This window comes from Eptatretus burgeri, chromosome 6 (genome assembly GCF_056783735.1).
Source record: "Eptatretus burgeri isolate ZD-2024b chromosome 6, Ebu_testis_v1, whole genome shotgun sequence".
In the NCBI taxonomy this organism is placed as follows: Eukaryota; Metazoa; Chordata; class Myxini; order Myxiniformes; family Myxinidae; genus Eptatretus; species Eptatretus burgeri.
The window spans coordinates 48431456-48451844 of NC_140966.1; the positions used below are offsets into that span (position 1 = coordinate 48431456).

At 40.4% G+C, this 20389-nt stretch overlaps 1 protein-coding gene across 10 annotated transcripts in view; it reads left to right on the forward strand.

The window, feature by feature from the left end:
- LOC147024721 (sister chromatid cohesion protein PDS5 homolog A-like) overlaps positions 1 to 20389 on the forward strand; it is a 197904-nt gene that overhangs the window by 30173 nt on the left and 147342 nt on the right. For 9 of the 10 annotated variants that reach the window (XR_015059167.1, XR_015059166.1, XM_085884895.1 and 6 more), the window contains exons 3-8: positions 3899 to 4102; positions 6385 to 6471; positions 6849 to 6946; positions 8056 to 8182; positions 8718 to 8798; positions 17028 to 17168. Coding sequence is in view for 8 of the 10 variants with exons in the window: in XM_085884895.1 (XP_085741021.1) it covers positions 3899 to 4102; positions 6385 to 6471; positions 6849 to 6946; positions 8056 to 8182; positions 8718 to 8798; positions 17028 to 17168 (738 nt within the window). In the remaining 2 variants the exon portion in view is untranslated. The remainder of the gene's footprint in view (positions 1 to 3898; positions 4103 to 6384; positions 6472 to 6848; positions 6947 to 8055; positions 8183 to 8717; positions 8799 to 17027; positions 17169 to 20389) is intronic. The other variant, XM_085884896.1, reaches the window with a different exon arrangement.

Below are 20389 nucleotides of genomic sequence, written 5' to 3' on the forward strand. Positions count from 1 at the left end.
ACCCACTTCAACCCCACTAATTTCAAATGGTAATAACTGTCGGTGTGTCAACTTGTGCATATGGAAACAAGCAGGAAATTCAATGGTGTGTTCTCATGAATGTACAGGGTGAATTTCGTTTAGATTGGTGATCTGCACAACGAAACTGAACGAACCGACCCACCTCCACATGACCTATAAGGGGACACTGCATCAGCGGTATAGCCACTTCCCAATCAATGACGCAACCAGCAGCCACAGGCTGCATGAGAGAGAGAGAGAGAGAGAGAGAGAGAGAGAGAGAGAGAGAGAGAGAGAGAGAGAGAGAGAGAGAGAGAGAGAGAGAGAGAGAGAGAGATATAGATATAGATATAGATATAGATATATATTATGACATTTTCAGCAATAATGACATCGATGATGTGACATCTGATGAAAGACAATACTTTAAAAATCATAAAATTTTGTCAATTTTTGAATTTTTTTCTCGATTTTGATTTGCAAAATGGTCTATAAATGCTAAAATAATGTATCTAAACGATTTACCATACCAGAATTAATGAGAAAAGTGGTATAATTTATGTTTCTACGACATCTGGTTGAAAAAAATTATAATTAAAAAAAAAAACGGATAAGCTGTTGCTCGTGCCAAATCCAAGATGACCACCGAATGGGCCTTTTGAACCACTTTTTTCTTGGGAACATGTCAAACCTGTTATTGACACTGTGGAAGAAAAATAATTCTATTCATGTATTCTCAATTATATTCACTTGTTGAATTGTTGCTGGTACTTTATAAATTTAATTTTTGTACTGGAGTCAAATTAGCTGTCAGGAACGTTTCCTTTTTCCCAACAATCTTTGACCTACATATTGATAAAAGGAATATCTTACTATGAAAATAGGTCTTGCTCACTGCATAGAAACAGGGTGACCTGGTTGATAGCACTGCAAACTTTTGCCATGAGTGTGTCATTCTCTCCCTCCCACCAAAAGTGGCCACATATTGCAGTTCTGAGTTCTTTTCCCCAGTGTTTATCAGCTCATTCCATAGTTGAATTGCCAAATGTCTCACCCTCCCATTCTTTGGATGTCAATTGTGTATAAGAGGGATTACTTCGGGCTTCTGTTTCAGGGAAGTTCATTCGAATGTTTCAGTGAATCATTGAATGTTCTTCCTCCATATATACAAAATTAAAGATTCTCCTTTGGTACGCTGATTGATCGATCGTGTGGAAATTGAGTTCTTTTCCACCAGAACACCCTTGGCATTAAAAAAAAAAAAAACCTCGTGCAATTAATTCCCAGGAGGGGGTGCATGGGAACTTCTCTCGTCTGCCTATGAGTCTTGGTAAAGACTGCCCAACTATTATTCCATGGTGTCCCGCTTTTTGTAGAAGAATTTCTCCGTTCTTTATTTTTACAGCGCGTGCGCTGTATACAATTGCACCGAGTTTGAAATGTCCCCGGTGTCTACCACGTCTCTGGTGTCCCCCCCCCCCCACGTGCCTCAAGACAGCCAATGACGGCCGTTTTTTTTTTGGTTCCTGTTTGTTTTCATTATGAGTAAGGATTTCAACTGCTACCATTTGCCTAATATTATGAGTTGGCGAACCATCAATGATCTCCAATCGCAGCCCTCTAGTTTTTGGTTGTTTTTCGTTTTTGTTCTTGTCCAACTAATCCCAGACAGCTTCTATGATGTTAAGGTTAGGACCATGAGGGAACTATTCTGTCCCAATGATTAGAATTATAACTGATATTCTTGGGAATATTTCACTCTCTTGGCTTTGTTACTTTTACGCAGAAAGGGCTTTTTGAGTGCAACTCGCCCATGGCGACCACTTTTGTTATGAGAATTTCTGACAGCAGATGACTCCACTGTCATGATGTCTGGAACCCCTGATGTCTGTGCCACTTATTAACCTCCGTCATCGAAGATCGGAGATTACTGTTTTCACCCCTTTCTGTTTGTTTGTTTGTTTGTGAACAGTATTACGGAAAAAACTCCTCGACGGATTTCGACCAAACTTGGTGGGGGGATTATGTATGGTCCAAAGATCATGCCATGAGTTTTTAGACTTGGTCCAAAATCCAATATGGCTGATATGGCGGCCATTTTGAAAAAATATTAGTTTTTTTTTCATTTCTACATGTTTTAAGTGATTTCCAACCCCCCCCCCAAAAAAAAAATTGTTGGAGAAAAAGAAATTTTTGCAACTTTTTTTTTCAACAAAATTTCGATTTTTTTTTTCTTTGCATTTCTACATGTTATAAGTGATTTCCAACAAAAAACATGCCAAAATTATAATTGCGGCTGATTTTGGAACTTCAGGTGGATATACCCACGTTAATTAAATTTCTGTCTCGAGGAATCTCGTTGTGACGAATGAATCGAGTATGTAAAAGTTAAAAGTAAAAGGGAAAGTTGCAAACTATAACTCTGTGAGCACTGTTGATGTCAAATTGAATGAATAGGATATCAGGTTCACTTGAGTGACCTAGCAGTATTGGCGGCGGAGGTTTTGCACTCTACCGAGTGCTCCCCCTCTAGTTGTGTAATGTTTAGCATGTGATCGTTTTAAAAAATTATTTCCAAAGGAACTTATCTTTAAATATTGCTCTTCTGTTTTGCTGAGGTTTTTTTGGCTTTCTAATCCATTTTCTATCTTAAACTTATCCATTCTCATTATGCTGCTTACTGTAATATTGCTTGAATACTACATCTGCAAATGCCTGTTTTGTGGGACATTTCTCTCTGGGAATTGCCTTCTTTGTGTAAAACTATTTTTTTAAGTCTCGTCGAGTTTGATATATTTGGCATGGTGTGGGTTTATATTACCTGCAAGAAAGAAATTACAAATTTGTGAAAAATTGTGGTGGCCTTGGACTTTTGCACAGGACTGTATGTGCTTATGTGCCATGACTTGAGAGAATGAGGTTTATGTTGTCAATAATGCAATAAGTCGGTGACACAAAGTTGGAGAGAATTTGAAATTAAGTCATTGAATAAAAATTTATTGACATTTACCCCCCTCCCTTTCCTCCCAAATCAAGTTTATATATGATTGATCATTACATATAAAAAAATTTTTTCTCATGAACTCTATTTGTTTGAGGCCGGCAGGATAGCCTTGAGGTATGCACACTGACCTCCTGAGATGTCTTGCCCAGGTTTGAATCTTGACTCAGCTTTATACCTTCGCAATGGTATTTCCCATGCATCGTCCATCATAAGGACATTAAACCGTTGGACTCGATTGCCAGCACTGGTTGTTGGTGGAAGTTAAAGATCCTTTAATCTTGATTTAAAAGTCTTTTGTGAAGAGTAGACAAGTTATTGCTGACACCCTGGCCCGATTTCAAATTCCTTCCGAAACTGCAGCTAGTAAGTGGTCTGTTCTTGTTGGATATCCCTTGAGACCAGGATATACTGCTTGATATCTCAGTGTGGTTGTTGTCTGGGCAGAAGCTTCGATACCATGAACAAGTTCACGTTCTCAGGTTGTATGCTTGTCACATGTGAGCAGCTATCTTCGGCGACAAAGGGCAACCATGAATGAATGACATTTGCTTCATATTTTTAAGAAGAAGAAAGTTTTAATTTGTACAAAAATTAGTAGGTTTTGTATTTGGTGTTTCACCGTTACTGTGTCTATGAACAACAGAAACAAATTATCATCTCATTAGTTTTCAAATGAATATGAACTGATTTCTCCATTGTTAAAAAATTTGTGGAAATGTGTTTTGTGGAAATGGTTCTGCACTGCTGTTGAATGAAGGTGACTTGTTTTTCAGTGTAATGTGAGGGTCTGGTTTAATTAATGACTTCTTTGAAAAACTGGAGCCTCACGAAAGACGGTGAAAGAAACTGACATAAATATTCCTGAATGGTTCTGTCCCTACAATTTTCTCTTAGATTCTCATATGTGCATTGATGGACATTGAGCAAAGTGAAGCCAATGCAGATCTTCCTGTCACTCCACTCACATACCTCCTAACCTCATCATTCCTGCTACACCACAGAAGTAAAGATGTGTGCCTACTTGTTGCATGCTGTCTTTCTGATATTCTGCGTATTTTAGCCCCAAAGTCACCTTGCACTTCTCCTGCGCAACTCCAGGTTTGCTTGCTATGCTCATAATGACAATTTCTTTTCAATGTTCTCAAAGCTCTTGAACAATTCGTTGCACTTATTAAATTGTAAACATTAAACTACTTCACCATGAATAGTAAAGATATTGTGACGGTTTTCAGAGACTCCAGGGGGACATACACCAACACATGAGGAAGCCCGAGTATAGATATCTCTAGATTGTGTAGCTAAATTACCTCTCCCCTCATATCAGTGGAAAGGGAAAATGTGTTGTTTTGTGTTGAAGATTTAAACCCCTTTGTGACTCTTCTCATTTCCATCTAAGTTTGATATATTCTCTCTTCTCTTCTTTCTCTCTCTCTCTCTCTCTCTCTCTCTCTCTCTCTCTCTCTCTCTCTCTCTCTCTCTCTCTCTCTCTCTCTCTCTCTCTCTCTCTCTCTCTCTCTCTCTCTCTCTTTCTCTCTCTCTCTCTTTCTCTCTTTCTCTCTTTCTCTCTTTCTCTCTTTCTCTCTTTCTCTCTTTCTCTCTTTCTCTCTTTCACTCTTTCACTCTTTCACTCTTTCACTCTTTCACTCTTTCACTCTTTCACTCTTTCATTCTTTCACTCTTTCACTCTTTCACTCTTTCACTCTTTCACTCTTTCACTCTTTCACTCTTTCACTCTTTCACTCTTTCACTCTTTCACTCTTTCACTCTTTCACTCTTTCACTCTTTCACTCTTTCACTCTTTCACTCTTTCACTCTTTCACTCTTTCACTCTTTCACTCTTTCACTCTTTCACTCTTTCACTCTTTCACTCTTTCACTCTTTCACTCTTTCACTCTTTCACTCTTTCACTCTTTCACTCACTCTCTCTCTCCACACAACCCTGTAGCACATCCATACACACTTTACCACACTCAGCATTACAAAACCAATGGTACAAGTGGCGAGTCATGAAAGAGTAACACAAAGGACCATGGACACATGTAGCAGGGGTCCACGAAAAAGGACCAACTGCCGACGGTGGTGCCGCAGGAGCTGGACACAACCAATGAGTGGCGCTTAGATACAAGATGGCCCAATGAGGGGACAGAGCACTTTTATATTACAACAGCCACGAAACAGATCTCTGACACACCAAGGCAGCATTCGGGAACGCAGCGAGGAGACGACTCAGTCCCCAAGCCATGCCTCTCCTTGGGCTTCATCAGTCAGGAGTTTTTGAGCAAAGAGTTGTTTTTGTTTCATGATTTTGTGTGGGTTCAAGATGGTGTGAGGTGTCGTCACTGCACTTGGCAAAGTGAAGCTCAGCACATGTCAACCCCCACAGATGAGGAAATCTTGCCACTTGGTGTGGCCCTGGAGAGCTTTTTCCACCACTGGACAGTGCTTCTTTGCGGTTGGGCCAAGCCCTAGGCACTGATGCTTCATGTGGGTTCTTGTGTGGATTGAGTTAGGCCACAGGTGGCACTGTCACTCAGCTAGTTCGATGAGCGGCTCTGGCAGCGCCAAGTGCGGGCAGTGCACCCCGCTTGCAGCGCCTCCCCCGGGAGAAGGGTTGAATCGTGCAGACTCACCGCCCTTGAGCCTGGGGGACTCGTGCCCATCGCCACTGTGTCTGTTATGGCTGGTTTAAACGTGTAGGTCTCAGCGCTAATGAAACAATAAATAGTTGTGGACAGATTCGGACAAAACTTAGTGGACAGGTTTAGTGTGTGACAAGAACTAATTGATTCAATTTGATGAAGATCTGGATCCGAGAATTGTTTTAAGTTTTAATTGATTCTCCACCATTGAAAGATGGGGCCAAAAACGATATATAGCATGATTTTTCCAAAACGTTGACGAATTATGACAAAACTTGGTGGATGAGTTGGGTAGGTAACAAAAACAAACCAATTAGATTTTGGTTAAGATCCCAATGCAGTTCCAGCCTATCAATGAGATACAAAACGTAAACACTTTAGCCTGGTGGAGGTATAATGCTCCACCAACTGCCTTTCGAGTTATTCACTTGCAAAGTTAAGGCCATCTACATTTTCCATACACGTGGTAGTTTTGAAGAGGGGTTGGGGTTAGAGGGGAGAAAATTGAGTAGAGGCATGGAAGGTAGAGTGGGGATACAGGGTGCAGTAGAAACGAAAGTGGAAATATTGGGAAAATTATGGTTAGAGTATAGTCTTCCTTTTATGTAGGCTACACAATTATCTAGTTGACATTTCTTTATTTTGATCTGCTGGAAACTGTCATTGGTTTTTCTCTTGTAGAAATTAATACCATGTCTGTAATGAGTATTTGTACTTGTTTTTTTTTTATAACCAATTTAGAAAATATTCAAGTTCATGACAAAACAACTCTCCTGCCTTGCAAGTACGAACAAACGTCGTTACAAGCGTTCTTTATATTTGATGGAGGTAACGAATGACACTATGATGATGACATTATGACAATATTGTATGCAGCACAACATCTAAGCACCATCTGACAGTTAGATACCCAATCACTCAAAATGTCTGTCTCATAAGGTCATGTAATATGTTTGAAATGTTTACATTGATTGCATGTTCTATTTATAGCCAAGTTCCTTCATGCTTCTTTGTTTCTCATCAGTCATTATTGCTGAAGTAAACTTTAGAACTTCCTCAATATATAACAAAAAATTTGAATTAACCATTTTACATGGGAATGAAAATCCTTTCTCTGTGTATGAGACATACACAATTATCCATGAAATGAAATAAAACTACAGATACTACACTGGCTTTAATTGCTGTTTCCATTTTTCTTTCAGAATCTTGCAATGGTGCAGTCGTATTCAATCTGTTTTGATATGGAAGAGGGAGATATAATCATCATTGACCTATTCAAAACACTTTTTTCTGTAATAAGGTATTTTGTTTCGCTGGGACACATCACACTTAAAATGTCTGAAGCTTGCAAGATGCTGAAAATTACAAAAGCAAAAACCAATGAAGGGTAGGACAATGAGAGTGGTTCGTGATGAAAATAAGATGGCAGGCTTATTTAATCGGTATTTTGCTTCGACATTTCACATGAAGAGTCGGAGGAATTACCAGTAGCTCAGAGAATATGTCAAGGAGGTGAGGAATGGCTTTTAGTGGAGTTTAGGTTGGAGTGTAGGAAGTTAAGAAAAACAAAAACAGCTTGTAAAGCTCAGAGTAGATAAAGTTACATGGCCAGATATTACACATTTTAGAGGATTGAGGGAGGAGGCAGAACAGATTTACAGGGATATTTATGGTTACAAGGATATTACAAGTCATTAGCTTAGTATTAGCCAGGTGTGATTAAGTGGTGATGTGATTGAGATATTGTGACGGTTTTCAAGGTCGTGATTAATCAAGGTTAATCAAGGTCGTGATTAATCAAGGTCGTGATGTCCAATTTTTGTTTGTTTATACTGTAAAGTGTGAATGTGTAGTTGGTCTTTTTTTGTATGGTTTAGGAAGAAAAATATAAAATAGTAAAATAAAGTGGTATGAGGTGTCCTTTGGTTTTGTTGTGTCCTTGAGTTTTCGGGAATGTAGAGATGACACGGGCTTGATGGGTTGAGTGGCTGCCTCCAGAGTCTGGTTTCCTTGTGAATCCTTGTGCATCCTCAATTAAGGAAGATGATACCTTGAATACATAAGGATGACAACATAATTGTGATTGTGATGACGATGATATTGCCAAAGTTGACGTAAAATGATATGAGCAATATTTAAGACTATGGTGATGGCTATTAGTGGAATGGTATAATGCTATTGGCAAATATTTTGCTCATCTAGCTTGCATCTTATCTCTACAACAGCCCCATCACACATTCAAAACTAGCCCACATGTGATTAGACTCGAGTGATGAGTGATATTAATGTATTATATAATGTTGGGTTTCAAGCTGGGTAGATTTCCTTTATTCTGCATCTGACTTTCCTTTATATTTCCAAGTATATAATCTTACAAAGATTGTAATGGTGCTATATTGGATGATTCAGGGTGTGCCAGAGCAGCAGTCTACAAGAAAAAGTGATTTCTCTTCTGGGCTTTATAATTTCAAACAGTCCAGTGATATCATGCAAGCTGTTAGACACTCTTCTCACTCCCCTACTGAAAACAAAAAAGGTAAGCCAATCACTTCACAGTCTGCAACATTCTCTCAACATATAAAGGGGGGGGGGGGACTCTATCATCGTGATGGGCTGGCAGGATGGCCTCGAGGTACACACACTCACCTCTGAGCTGCCTAGCCTGAGTTTGTATCTCGGCCTAGCTAAGCTGTCATCCTGGTGTTTCACATGTAGGGTGATTCATAAGTGTGTGCACCGTCCCTCGGATGGACGTTAAACTGGGCATCCTGTCTGCTGGCATTAGTTAGTGGATGTGAAAGATACCACAGTGTCCTTCATTAAGAGTAGTTGAGCTATCACCGGCACCCTGGCTAACATTTCCAATTCCTGTCCTGACTTCCTGTGTCGGGGTGGCGAACCATCCAGGATGGTGACCCCAGCCAAGAAACTGTTTCATTGGAACTGGCGCTATTAACAGAGCACATGAACGAATTGTCATTATATCCCTTATGAGCAGAGACTTCAGCCTGTTTGACAATGTCCATTGTAGCCATGTGATATATTGGTGAAAGTGATACATCTGTTTTCAGGACGAAGACAATGTTGTCAAAGATCTGGTAAAGTGTCTGTTCAAACAAACAGCATGCTTTCTGGAACCTCATCTTACAAATGTAAGTCTTCATGATAACTTATATTGATGGTGAATATTATATTTGCCTGAATGGGCTGAGGAATTGTTTGTTTGTTTTTTTCAAATCCTAAATTTCCACACCATTACAAAACTGCAATATACACTATACGTATGTCTAATATAGCCTTGATTCATCCTAAATCTTTTTCCTTTGGTGTTGAAGAAAGTATTTATTTCATCGAGTTCATCTGGCCCCATTCGCGGAATCTAATTGGCAGCTTATACCTGAGGACATTACGGGTACAACATCAATGGCCTTTCACTTTCTGCATCTGAAAGGATGAAGCTTCTTTTTTTTCCTGAGCATGAAAAGGAAGCAAAATCAGGAAAGATTTAATAATGGTAAATTATGTGTTGTGTGGGGCTGTAATTCTACATCTTCTGATTACCACAGCATATTTCAATGGCCAAAAGTCATGCAAAGTCTTTTCTTGGCACACCTGAACTCTTATCCTCCTGCCAGGCCTTTATCCACAGATTAATGGAGTACTGCTCTTCTGTCTGGGCTGGTGCCCTTGCCCATACCTTACTTGGCTTGACGCCGAGGAAACAAAGGCGTTCAAGATCATTCGAATTTCCCATGATGAAGTCTATGTTCCGAGCACTTTCTCATCACAGACATGCCAGTGGTCTCTCTGTCTTCTACCACCTCCTTTATTGTCTTGCACCCTCTGCCTTTTTTATGCTCTGTCTCCCCACCCCCCACTCCCACCCAGGTTTCTGCAGGGTTCACGCCAGCAACCCCCTTGTGGTGAAACTCCCAAAATCCCCTCTGGGATTTTTGAAACAAAACCGAACTCTGAACACACAGTAACATGTAGGTTATAAAAAGAAACAGTTAAAACGGGACAAATAATGACCGGAAACTTATCTTTGAGATCGTCAGCAGAGAGATCCTAAGGAGACCTCTCGACGCTCCAAACCCGGAACTGGAAGTTATGAATAGATGCCACCAGGATTTGGAGGTGTGAGACAGGTTTGAGAGTTCAGGCTTGAACTATAATAGTTATCATTAAAATATTCTACATGAGTACTCACACCTATGGTGAAAATTTAGTGTTAATCGGAAAAGCTGCTGCAGAGAATACAGAGAAAATTAGCATGGACGTACGATTTGAATTGAATTATTACTCAGAAGTTCTCCCTTTTGACACATTGTACTTCTCTTTCATTTTCCCCTCGCAGACAAGCATCTGACCAGAAAAAAACTGACACTTCATTCTCCCAGAATAAGCAAGGAAGCAGTTCTCTGTTGAAAATATAGTTGCTCTAGTCTAGGCCATGGATTTCAACTTAATTGTTGGTACACACATTTAGGAAATGCAAGGAACTTGGACACAAGAGGAAGTCATTTGGCCCATCATTCATCTGTTTTGTCAATACCACATTATCTTAATCCATCAGTCTGTTTATATAGTTCACTGGTGGACTTGGAGAGGGAGAAGAGTGGGGAAAATAATAGTGGGGCAGGCACAGGGACATCATTGAGGATTTTTTAAAATTCTCTACTAGTGGATTGTGCTTTCATTCTGCAAGCAGATTCATCATCATCATCATTTTTCAATCCACTGCTGGATGAAAGACTCAGCATGTTGAAGCACATACATATGTCAATTAAATATCTTAGTTCCGTCCCTTTACCAGCTGAGGCAGCGAAGCAACACTGACTGACTATTGTTTACGAATATTTTGTTTATGGACACTTGCAGACAATTTGGTGATTTTTTTTTCTTTTCTTCTGGAATTGTGACTGTTAAATCATATCAAAATTTCAACTTTCTAGCCCACCAAGAAAGGACTAAATATCAGTGAGTAAGTGATAGAAAGACATTTTAATTTTTATAGGGGAAGGCTGGCAGGATGTCCAAGGTATACACACTCACCTCCAAGCTGTCGAGACCGAGTTTGAATCCTGACCCAGCTATAAATTGTCATCACGGTGTTTCACAGGCAAGGTGGTTCTTCATTGTGTGTGCCGTCCCTCGGATGTACGTTAAATCTGGCATCCCATCTGCCAGCATTAGTTGGTGGATGTTAGATCCCACAGTGTCCTCCACGAAGAGTATGCGAACTATCAACAGAAACATGGCCAAATTCCAAATTCTTGCCCTAATTACTTCAGTAAACATCAAGCTTGGCCAGCCGATAGATGTTGATTATAACACAGAACGAAGTTTGTTTAACATTGGGAAAATAATTTTCTTAGATATACACATCTTGAAATCAGATCCTCTTCAAGCTTCTTCCTATATTGATTTGCTAAGAGTATTAAATCTTTTATAAAGCAGTTGTTAATGTTCAAAACACTGACAACAAATGCTTATTCTGGCCTGTTCTTGCTCACTTATACCCCTGACAATGGAAACCAGAACAAATGTGGCATTATAAAAAATATGAAAATACTTTAAAAATGCTCAAGGATTAGAATTTCCAATGAAGTTAAAGGATATCTCTAACGTTGAGAAAAATGAATAAGCTCTTCATTTATGTGTATGGACTAACAGATACAAACAAAGTTCAAATAACTCTAAAAAAAAAAATGAAATGCATGTTGACCTTCTGTACTATAGTTCGGAGAAAAAATTCACATGATGCTTTAACATCAAATTTTTTTCAAGATTGACTACTTCTCAAGCATACTATCAAACTAATAAGACATATCCCTGTAAGCAATGTCTCAACTTCTTTCACACGAAAGAAAGATTAGAACAACATTAAATATATTGCTCACACCACAAATCAACTGTGTGGGTTCGTGCCAAAAGTGGGTTCAGTGATATATTGCAATGATATTGTGACAGAGCCGGTGGTCGGCCGCGAATCGACCGCTCTGACGGAGCCGCAAGTCGAGTCGGCCCGACCTATCGCCCAGAATATAGATTGCCGCCCGGATAAGTCCGAGTCGACGGGTTCTTGTACAGGAACCGAAATACACCAATGGGCAGACCACGTGGGGTAGGGTCGATTGCCAATCTTCAATTTACCTAAATACCCACGTGATCCAACTACCGGGGTATTCCACCCTCGACGGAACTCGTACGGAACAAGTCGCCGAGGCGAGCCTGTCCCGTGCGCGATTTTGAGCGGCTTAATCGCCGAGAACCGTCGGTCCAAATGTCCCCCTTTTACGGCAAACCAACGGCTTTCTAACTACCAACACACGAAATGCTCAGTCAATGAAAGAATCTATGCGACGAGCTGAAAATATTTAACAATTGGGGTATTTATTAATAATAATGGGTAACTAGGGAAGCACGTAAGAGCAGAACTATACCGACTATACGAAATGCAATCATTTACAGCACACAATGCACTTAGCAATTTCCTACTTATTAGACGGGCCCACGGACACACGTACGCACACACACACACCCAAGAAATGGTGGCTGAGGCCTTTAATAATGGGCTCCAGCTCTGAGGACAGGTGAGCTGAAACCCAGGACCTATCTCGAACCTCTCCACCTCGTGTGGTCTTCAAGCTGTTCGGACCCGGGCTCCAGCGAGAGCGAGCTGGATCCAATCGCCGTGAGCCGCGATCCTTGCCGAGCTCCAGCGAATCCTCTCGCACTTCTGAACACGTGCTGGTCAGACGAGGCGCCGATCCTTCCTGTCGATGCGTCGCTTCCCCGAGGAACCACCTCCAAGATGAGGCCGATGAGTCGCACCAAGCCGGGAACCAAGCGGAGAACAAAGAGCTCCACGAACCAAGAAGAGCCAGCAGAGCAACCAGCTCAACTCTCTTCCAATGAACAAAGCCTCTCACAACACGAACCAAGAGCAAGGAGCCACCACCAGCAGTTCGAGCCGAGCAGAACCCGAAGGCCTGCTGAAAAGCCAAGCCGAAGCAAAAAGCTTACTAAAAGCCTCAAGCAGAGGCCGAAGCTCTACTGAAAAGCCAAGCCAAAGCAGAAAGCCTTCAAAATGCCTCCTCCCTAATCCAAGCCAAGCCAAAGCAGAAGCAGAAGCTGAAGCTCTACTCAAAGCCAGCCCGAACAAAGCAGAGTATCCTTTTTTTATTCCTATCCGCCCCCTCCCCCACTCCCGGCGTGACTCATGCCCTCGTGCTCCATCCCCCACTCAAAAACGGGTTGGAGGGAGTTGTTGACATCATGAATCACGGGACGGGAGGGCTCTTCTTCCTCTTCGTAGAAGAGGGGGGGGGGCGTCTCCATTGTGTTATGATCGCTCCCTTACTATTAAATTGAATCGCGCAGCGCACTTAATCGATTTCTGCCCATTAAACAATGGAAGGTGAACTATCTGGGGAGCAAGTACTTACCGACATAACTGACTAAAGGAACCTGAATATTGTGTGCAATCGAATTCCCAAATTCGTAACAATATAAATAAATCCATAAAGCATCCATTCGTGATATATGCTGACTTTGAAAGCATTCTCAAAAAGATAGACACTACTTCTCCAAATCCAAATCAATCCTACACCAAGCCATATCAAAGGCATACTCCTTGTGAGTTCTGTTATTATATCAAATCATCTGTTGGAGACCCAAAAATATAGTAGAAATTAGCAGAGGAGAAGATACCCCTCAAGAGTTTGTAAAACAATCATAAAAAGATTGTATTCAACTCACAGATGTGATTATAAACCAATTCAAAAAACTTATAAACCAATGAAATTAACACTAGATGAGGAAGAAGAGTTGAAGAACTCCAACATATATTATCTTTGTTAATGAATATGTAATCAGGAAAGAACCAAAAAGTTAGAGATTCATGTCATCTTATTGATAAATATAGAGGACCTGCTCATCAAAGTTGAAATCTCAATTTTAAACTCTCTACTTTCATTGCGGTCTTTCTTCACAACAAGGCCAACTGTGACACATTTATTCATTTTCAGACACCTGGGGACATGTCTGTCATTCCTACCACAGACGAGAAGTCCATCTCATTTACAAAATCAATCCCAACAACTCACAAAACTAATATTAGATTTCTAGATACATGCAAATTTATACCAAATAATTTATCCACATTAGCATCAAGTCTTAAAGCATATCCAAATATCCCAAATCGTTTCCTAAATGAAGAGTAAACAAACCTAGTGTCAGCTGAAGCAAGCACAGTTGAGCTCTTATCACGAAAGGGTGTTTATCCATTTGACTATGTGGACAACTTTAGAAGATCTGAGGAAACACAACTCCCTTCAAAGGAAAGCTTATGCAATGAGCTGAATAACTCATATTAGTGATGAAGGCCATCAACATGTACAAAATATCTGCAAAAATTGACACAAAAAATCTCTGTGCCTATCATGACTTGTATCTTAAGACTGATGTTTTGTTATTAGCCAATATATTTGAAGCATTCAGAAATGTCTGTTCATATGGATTAGATCCTGTTCATTATTACACAGCTCTGAGTCTAGCTTGAAGTGTTATGCTAAAGATGACTAAACAATCTCTCAATTTTATTTATGATGTAGATATGCTGTTGATGATAGAGAAAGCTAAAAAAAAGTAGGAATATCACATCTATTCAAAAAGATATGCCAAAGCAACGAATAAATATTTCTGATTATGATGCTTCAAACGATTGTTATTATTTGATGTATTATGATGCTAACAATGTCTGGGTGGGTGATGTCTCAAGCTCTACCACATGGAGGCTTGTAATGGGTACAGGAGAATAATTATGAATGAATATTAAAAAATATTATATCTACCCAGAAATAATTGGATGAAGCAAAAGTTGGATATTGCTTTGAAGTGGATTTATTCTCAAGAACTCCACAATGCTCACAAAGACTTATCACATGCTCCCGATTAATGAAAAACCAAGAAAACAATGAGGAGAGGAGGAGATTGGGACCACACTCTGTGCGGAGTGTTGGTACTGCTTAAGCAATCTCCTTGGCTATTGGGTACAATCCCAGATAGGTCGCCACTCCGACACAGTATACCAGCATGCTGGCACTCATTTTGCCGACCTCGGAAGGATGACAGGTCGAGTTAACCCCACCTAGTATTAATTCAACAGCTGAGCGGGATTTGAACTTGCTACCCTAACCATTAAGCCAACACCAGGCATAGAAAACAATGGTGAGCGATTTATCAACAATCATTGGAAAAATATAATGTTAATGGAAAATTAAAAGATGAGTTGGGGGTAGATAATGAGTGAAGTTGCAAGATTAAGAGCAAAGTCTTATGCTTACAAGTATAGTGCTTTTAAAAGTGATAAAAAAGTTTGAAGGGATAAAGAAGAATGTAATCAAAGACACTATAAATAACGTGCCCGCAACTTCTCCAATAGAACATACATATTGATTGTATATTCCGTCAACATTTAACCTTTCGAGTTGGATATTATCAAAGTGACCTTTTCTCCACATGCTGAATATTGCATTGATTAAAAAAAAATGAAATACTTGCTTTGTTCTGTGGTGGACAATGCAACATTACTGCCTGGTCATTCACAAGACAGTACAATACATAGGACATGCCCAATAAGACTGAAGAACTTGTATTTTCATTAACTTTAATAAAAGGATTCCATTTTCAATAAGACTATATACATTTGGTCTCATTCTTGCTTTTTACACTTTCACGAGTATATGATGAAAATATGACAATTTGGAATGGAAATTGTTAAAATTGCAGCCATTTTAACCATTCAGTAGTGGTTGTTCAGTGCTTTTTCAGCCAGAAATATGGCATAAGTGAATCAGCAACAACTAAAAACATGTTCTACAAATTCATTGCGATGCCATTAAAATATGGCTTGCCATTTCCACCGCATAAATTTTGGGCATTAACATTACCTGTTGATGCAGTTGCAGAAGTCCCTGTAAGAATAAGCAAAGCTGTGCAAGCTTCATAATCCATACGATATTATTGAGGATCAAGTTGCTTGCATGCCATTTGCTGATGACATGCTGGAGACCATCAAGTTTTTCTTTATCATGTCTTGTTTATTCAGCCAAGACTGCACAATTGAACTTAAGGATTGTATTGCTTCAAAATTCTTTCAGAAATGCAACACAATACTCTTTGATTTTCCATGACCCATGAGAAGAGTTATCCAAGAAAATGGTGGACACTGAATGAAATTGCAAGCTTTCAAATAACTTGATAGCATACAAATAATGATAAATCCTGTTCATGATTCACAGCTATTTTCAGTGAAATCCTTTACATTTGTATCAATTATTTAATTCATAAATAGATAAATCCTATGTAGGACACTATAAGGAAGTGACTTACATGATGATCGAGTAATAATCAAATGATGCAGAATACGAAAAATTCTCAAAAGGATTATTTTTCAGTCAAATTTTGATGAAACACAAATATAAAATATTTGGATAAAGAAATGACAATTTAATTTTTCTGCAATTTCTTTGGAAAATCAATCTCAAACATTATTCATATGATTAAGTGTTCTGTAATTGCATTTGCATATTAACTTCTGTATGACCATATAATCCATTCTAAAAACCAAAATCCCTGAGGGGTAAAAATGGATCTTCAGTTTATGAACATCAATTACACTAAATTTGTTAATGATCTTGGTGTAGGATGACTTAAGGAAGCTTTTTCAGCAGGTGGGACAGATTTTCAAATATTGATCACATGAGCCAGTGAGTAATTACCCTCGCCAAAGCAGATGGTATTGCATTTGGGTCCATTTGTTTGTCTTTATCTGTGTGTTTGTTTGTCCGCACAGAACTTTCGTGTTTTTCTCCGCAGCCGCTTGTCGGATTCAGACAAAATTTTCACCATTAGTGCAACTTCTCATGTAGAATGTTTTAATGATAATTATGATGTCATAGGTCACGTGAGTTTGATTTTTGATGAGGTCATAGGTGCCCTCATTATGAAGTTGTGAGTGCATATGTAGAACGCCACATCTGATCAGTATAAAAATTTGAGGGTCATCTATGAATAATATGGTCCACAGAAAAATATTTCTTTACATCATCGGACACGGGATTTGGCAGCCATATTGTTTAAACAAAAAACCTTCAAAAATCTTCTTCTCTGAAATGGCTGAACAAATCGAGGCGAAACTTTACACGTATGACCGCCTGTCCATGAGGAACAAAAGGTTCACACATATGATATCATAGGTCACATGGTTGGCAGCCATATTACCCTAAATCCTATTAAAATACACCATTCAAAAGAAGTCCTGGTGAAGGTCTGCAATCTCTGATTGCTCTTTTTATTGCTGTTGTTTTATCCAGATGTTCTACAAAGTTGTCATCTTGGGAAATGAGTCTTTAACTGAGGTTGCAGAACATGTTTACTATCTCATTCTGGAACTTTATAAAATTGATGGTGCTCTTCTACTGTCTTTCCTGCCCCAGCTTGAAGACAGTCTCAAGGTATCCACTCTTTGAATTTTCACACTAGATTCCACTATATTTGGTTCCTGAATTCTTATTTAGTCCTTTATTTTACTTGGCAATTATTAGTATGGATTTTTTTCATGATTATTATTTCAAAAAGTCATTGATTGATTTACTTTTTCTTCTTTTTAAAAAAATCTACACAATTGCCAAAAATGCACATTAATTCCTCAAGCTCCAATGATGCAATATAGTTTGGTTAATCCACCTTGCAAGGTAGATTTTTCAATATGCAAGCTCTTCTACAATTCTACAATTCATTTCTTTTTGGACTGTTCACAACCAAACAGAAATTGATTTGCTTTTTAGAACTTAATTCAATGGAAAAAAAACAGGGACTCAAGCTCAGGACTCAAAAATCCCGAGCCAGCCACCCTTACTGCTAAGCCAACACCAGGCTTCAGGGGTGGGCCTCATCTAGCAGGGTTGGTGTGGGTGAGCAGGCACCACCTTGTCAATTGGCAATTGTTCAATCAGCTAAGTTGAGAGATAATCGGAGGTTGAGATTTGGTTCTTGGAATATTGGTGGTTTGACATGAAAGGGAAGGGTGATTATAAATGCTCTTTTAGAATGTTCACACTACTTAGAGGCAAAAAAAACCAGTAGGGTACAGGGACAAAATAGAGGGAGGCATGGAGGAATCTCGGACATAGGGAAAAATGAGAGCAAGGGTCATCCATTGGAAGAGGCTCAGACTCTTGAACTTCAAGGCCTCACCATCAGCCATGAATTTTCCTGGGCTGACCACATAGCAAAGCTGGCCTCCAAAGATTGGGAATCCTCTGTTGATCCAAGTTTTTCCTTGGAAAATCAGAGCTACTTCAGTCTACAAGGCCTTTATACATAGTTCAATGGAGAATTGCTTTCTGCTATGGGCTGGCGATCTAGTGTCACATCTGTCTTTCCTGGATTCTGTGGAGTCAAAAGCTCAAATTGTTGAAATCTCCCAAGAAGAGGCCAAAGCACAAGGTGCGTTGTTCTCACATCACAAGCATGGTGGTGGTCTCTCTGTTTTATGGCAGTTTTTCTCCGACATTGACCCTTTGCTCCCTCATTCCTCTGACCCTCGCCAACAACTGCTGGATGCATGTGTTCTTCCAGTAACCCCCTTCTGGTTACACTTCCAAAATTCAGGCCGACTGCACACCTCAACCCATTTATTCCCCACTTCTCCTGTCTAAGTAACCACCATCCAGTGGGTGTTCTGTCTTGCTCTTTCCTCTGGGACTTCAAGCAAGCAGTGCACTGTCATTTATTGTGATCTCTAATTCTGACCCACGATCGTTATTCCCCCCATTAGCTTTTCCTCACTCAACCATTTTACTTGCTAGTTTAAGTTTCCCCTTCTCCTCCCTCTCCTATTTTCCTGCTTGGTGATTCCCTTGATGTTTGTGCCATTGTCAGTTTTATTTTGCTCTTTCATTAGCCTTGTTTCTGGAAAGAAAAAGGGAGAAGGACATAGGGTGAAGAAGCTACATGCATCTGGGAGCCGTCAATCACAGAAGTCGAAGAGAAAACTGGGGTAGAAGCATAAATGGAACAAAAAAAAACTTGGGAGTGTGGGGAAACCCGGTAACTCGGAAACCCAGAAAGAGGTGGGCTTGGGGAGGGGAAATGAGGATAGAAGAGATCATGAGTATGGATAGGAGATGATCTGAGGATTTTCATGTTTGCTCCATTGAAGAATGCACTCTGAGGTTGGAACTTCACTGAAGATGATGAGGTCCAAGTGGCAGTGCAAGATTGTATCCCAGACCAACCAACACCATTTTATTGTGATTGCATCTATAGGCTTGGAAAGCATTGGCAGAACTTTGTAGATCTGCAAGAGGAAGTAGTTGCATCTTACAAGGCCTTTTTCCAGAGCTCAAGCACTATTAGTCACAGCCTGCAAGGCTTTTGTCTCGAGCTCAATGGAATATTGCTTTCTCCTATGGGCTGGCATTCCAGTGTTCACATCCGTTTCTCCTGGAATCAGTGGAATCTAAAGTTCTGAACATAATTGGCCTCTTTCGAAATGATGCCGAAGCACAAGGCCTGATTCTCTCAATCCCAATCAGGTGGGTGGTAACTTTTTCTTACCACCTCTCCTTCAATCTCGTATCCTCTGCTGTCTCAGCCTTCTGACTTTCTCAAGCAACTCCAGGATGCAAACATTCTTCCAGTAACCTTCTCCAGAGAGAGATGCAAACATTCTTCCAGAAGAGAGGGGGGATGGGGGTGGGGGGCGAGGGGCGAGAGAGAGGGGCGAGAGAGAGGGGGCGAGAGAGAGGGGGCGAGAGAGAGGGGGGCGAGAGAGAGGGGGGCGAGAGAGAGGGGGGCGAGAGAAGGCTGCACATACTGGCACTCACCTACGGGCACGCACATATGGGCCCGCCTCTACGGGCCCGTACAAGTCATTTTAATTTGATCATCAGGCTGCCTTGCAGGTAAAAGTGGGACTTTTTATCCCCCGCCACGTGGCGGAAGGAGGATATTGTTGTCACCCGGGTCGTCCGTCCGTCCGGCTGTCCGTCCGTCCGGCTGGCTGGGCGTCAACATTTATAGCTGTGAGTGTGATAACTCATAAACTGTTCGCCATATCGATTTGAAATTTGGGTCACACATGTACAACCTGAAAAGGAAGAACCCTATTGATTTTGGGCATGGCCGGATCCAAGATGGCTGAGTGGTTCAATGGCAGGGGATTCCCCATCTCTGATGGTATATTTTTATCCCCCGCCGCGTGGCGGAAGGGGGATATTGTTGTCACCCAGGGCGTCTGTCCGTCCGTCCGGGCGTCAACATTTATAGCTCTGAGTGCGATAACTCATAAACTGTTCGCCATATCGATTTGAAATTTGGGTCACACATGTACCACCTGTAAAGGAAGAACCCTATTGATTTTGGGTATGGCCGGATCCAAGATGGCTGACTGGGGCGGCCATCTTGAAAAAAAATGTTTTTTTCGCCATATCGATTTGAAATTTGAGTCACACATGTACCACCTGAAAAGGAAGAACACTATTGATTTTGAGCGTGGCCAGATCCAAGATGGCCGACTGGGGTGGCCATCTTGAAAAAAATGTTTTTTGTAATAAATGGAAAACCGCTTATCTGATTTCAATTATTTTTGGTTACTACGTTCCTCACCCCTGGGGAACTTTTTCGAGATGATGACCAAATGGTGTCTTGTTTCCAATTCACCTCCCTCATT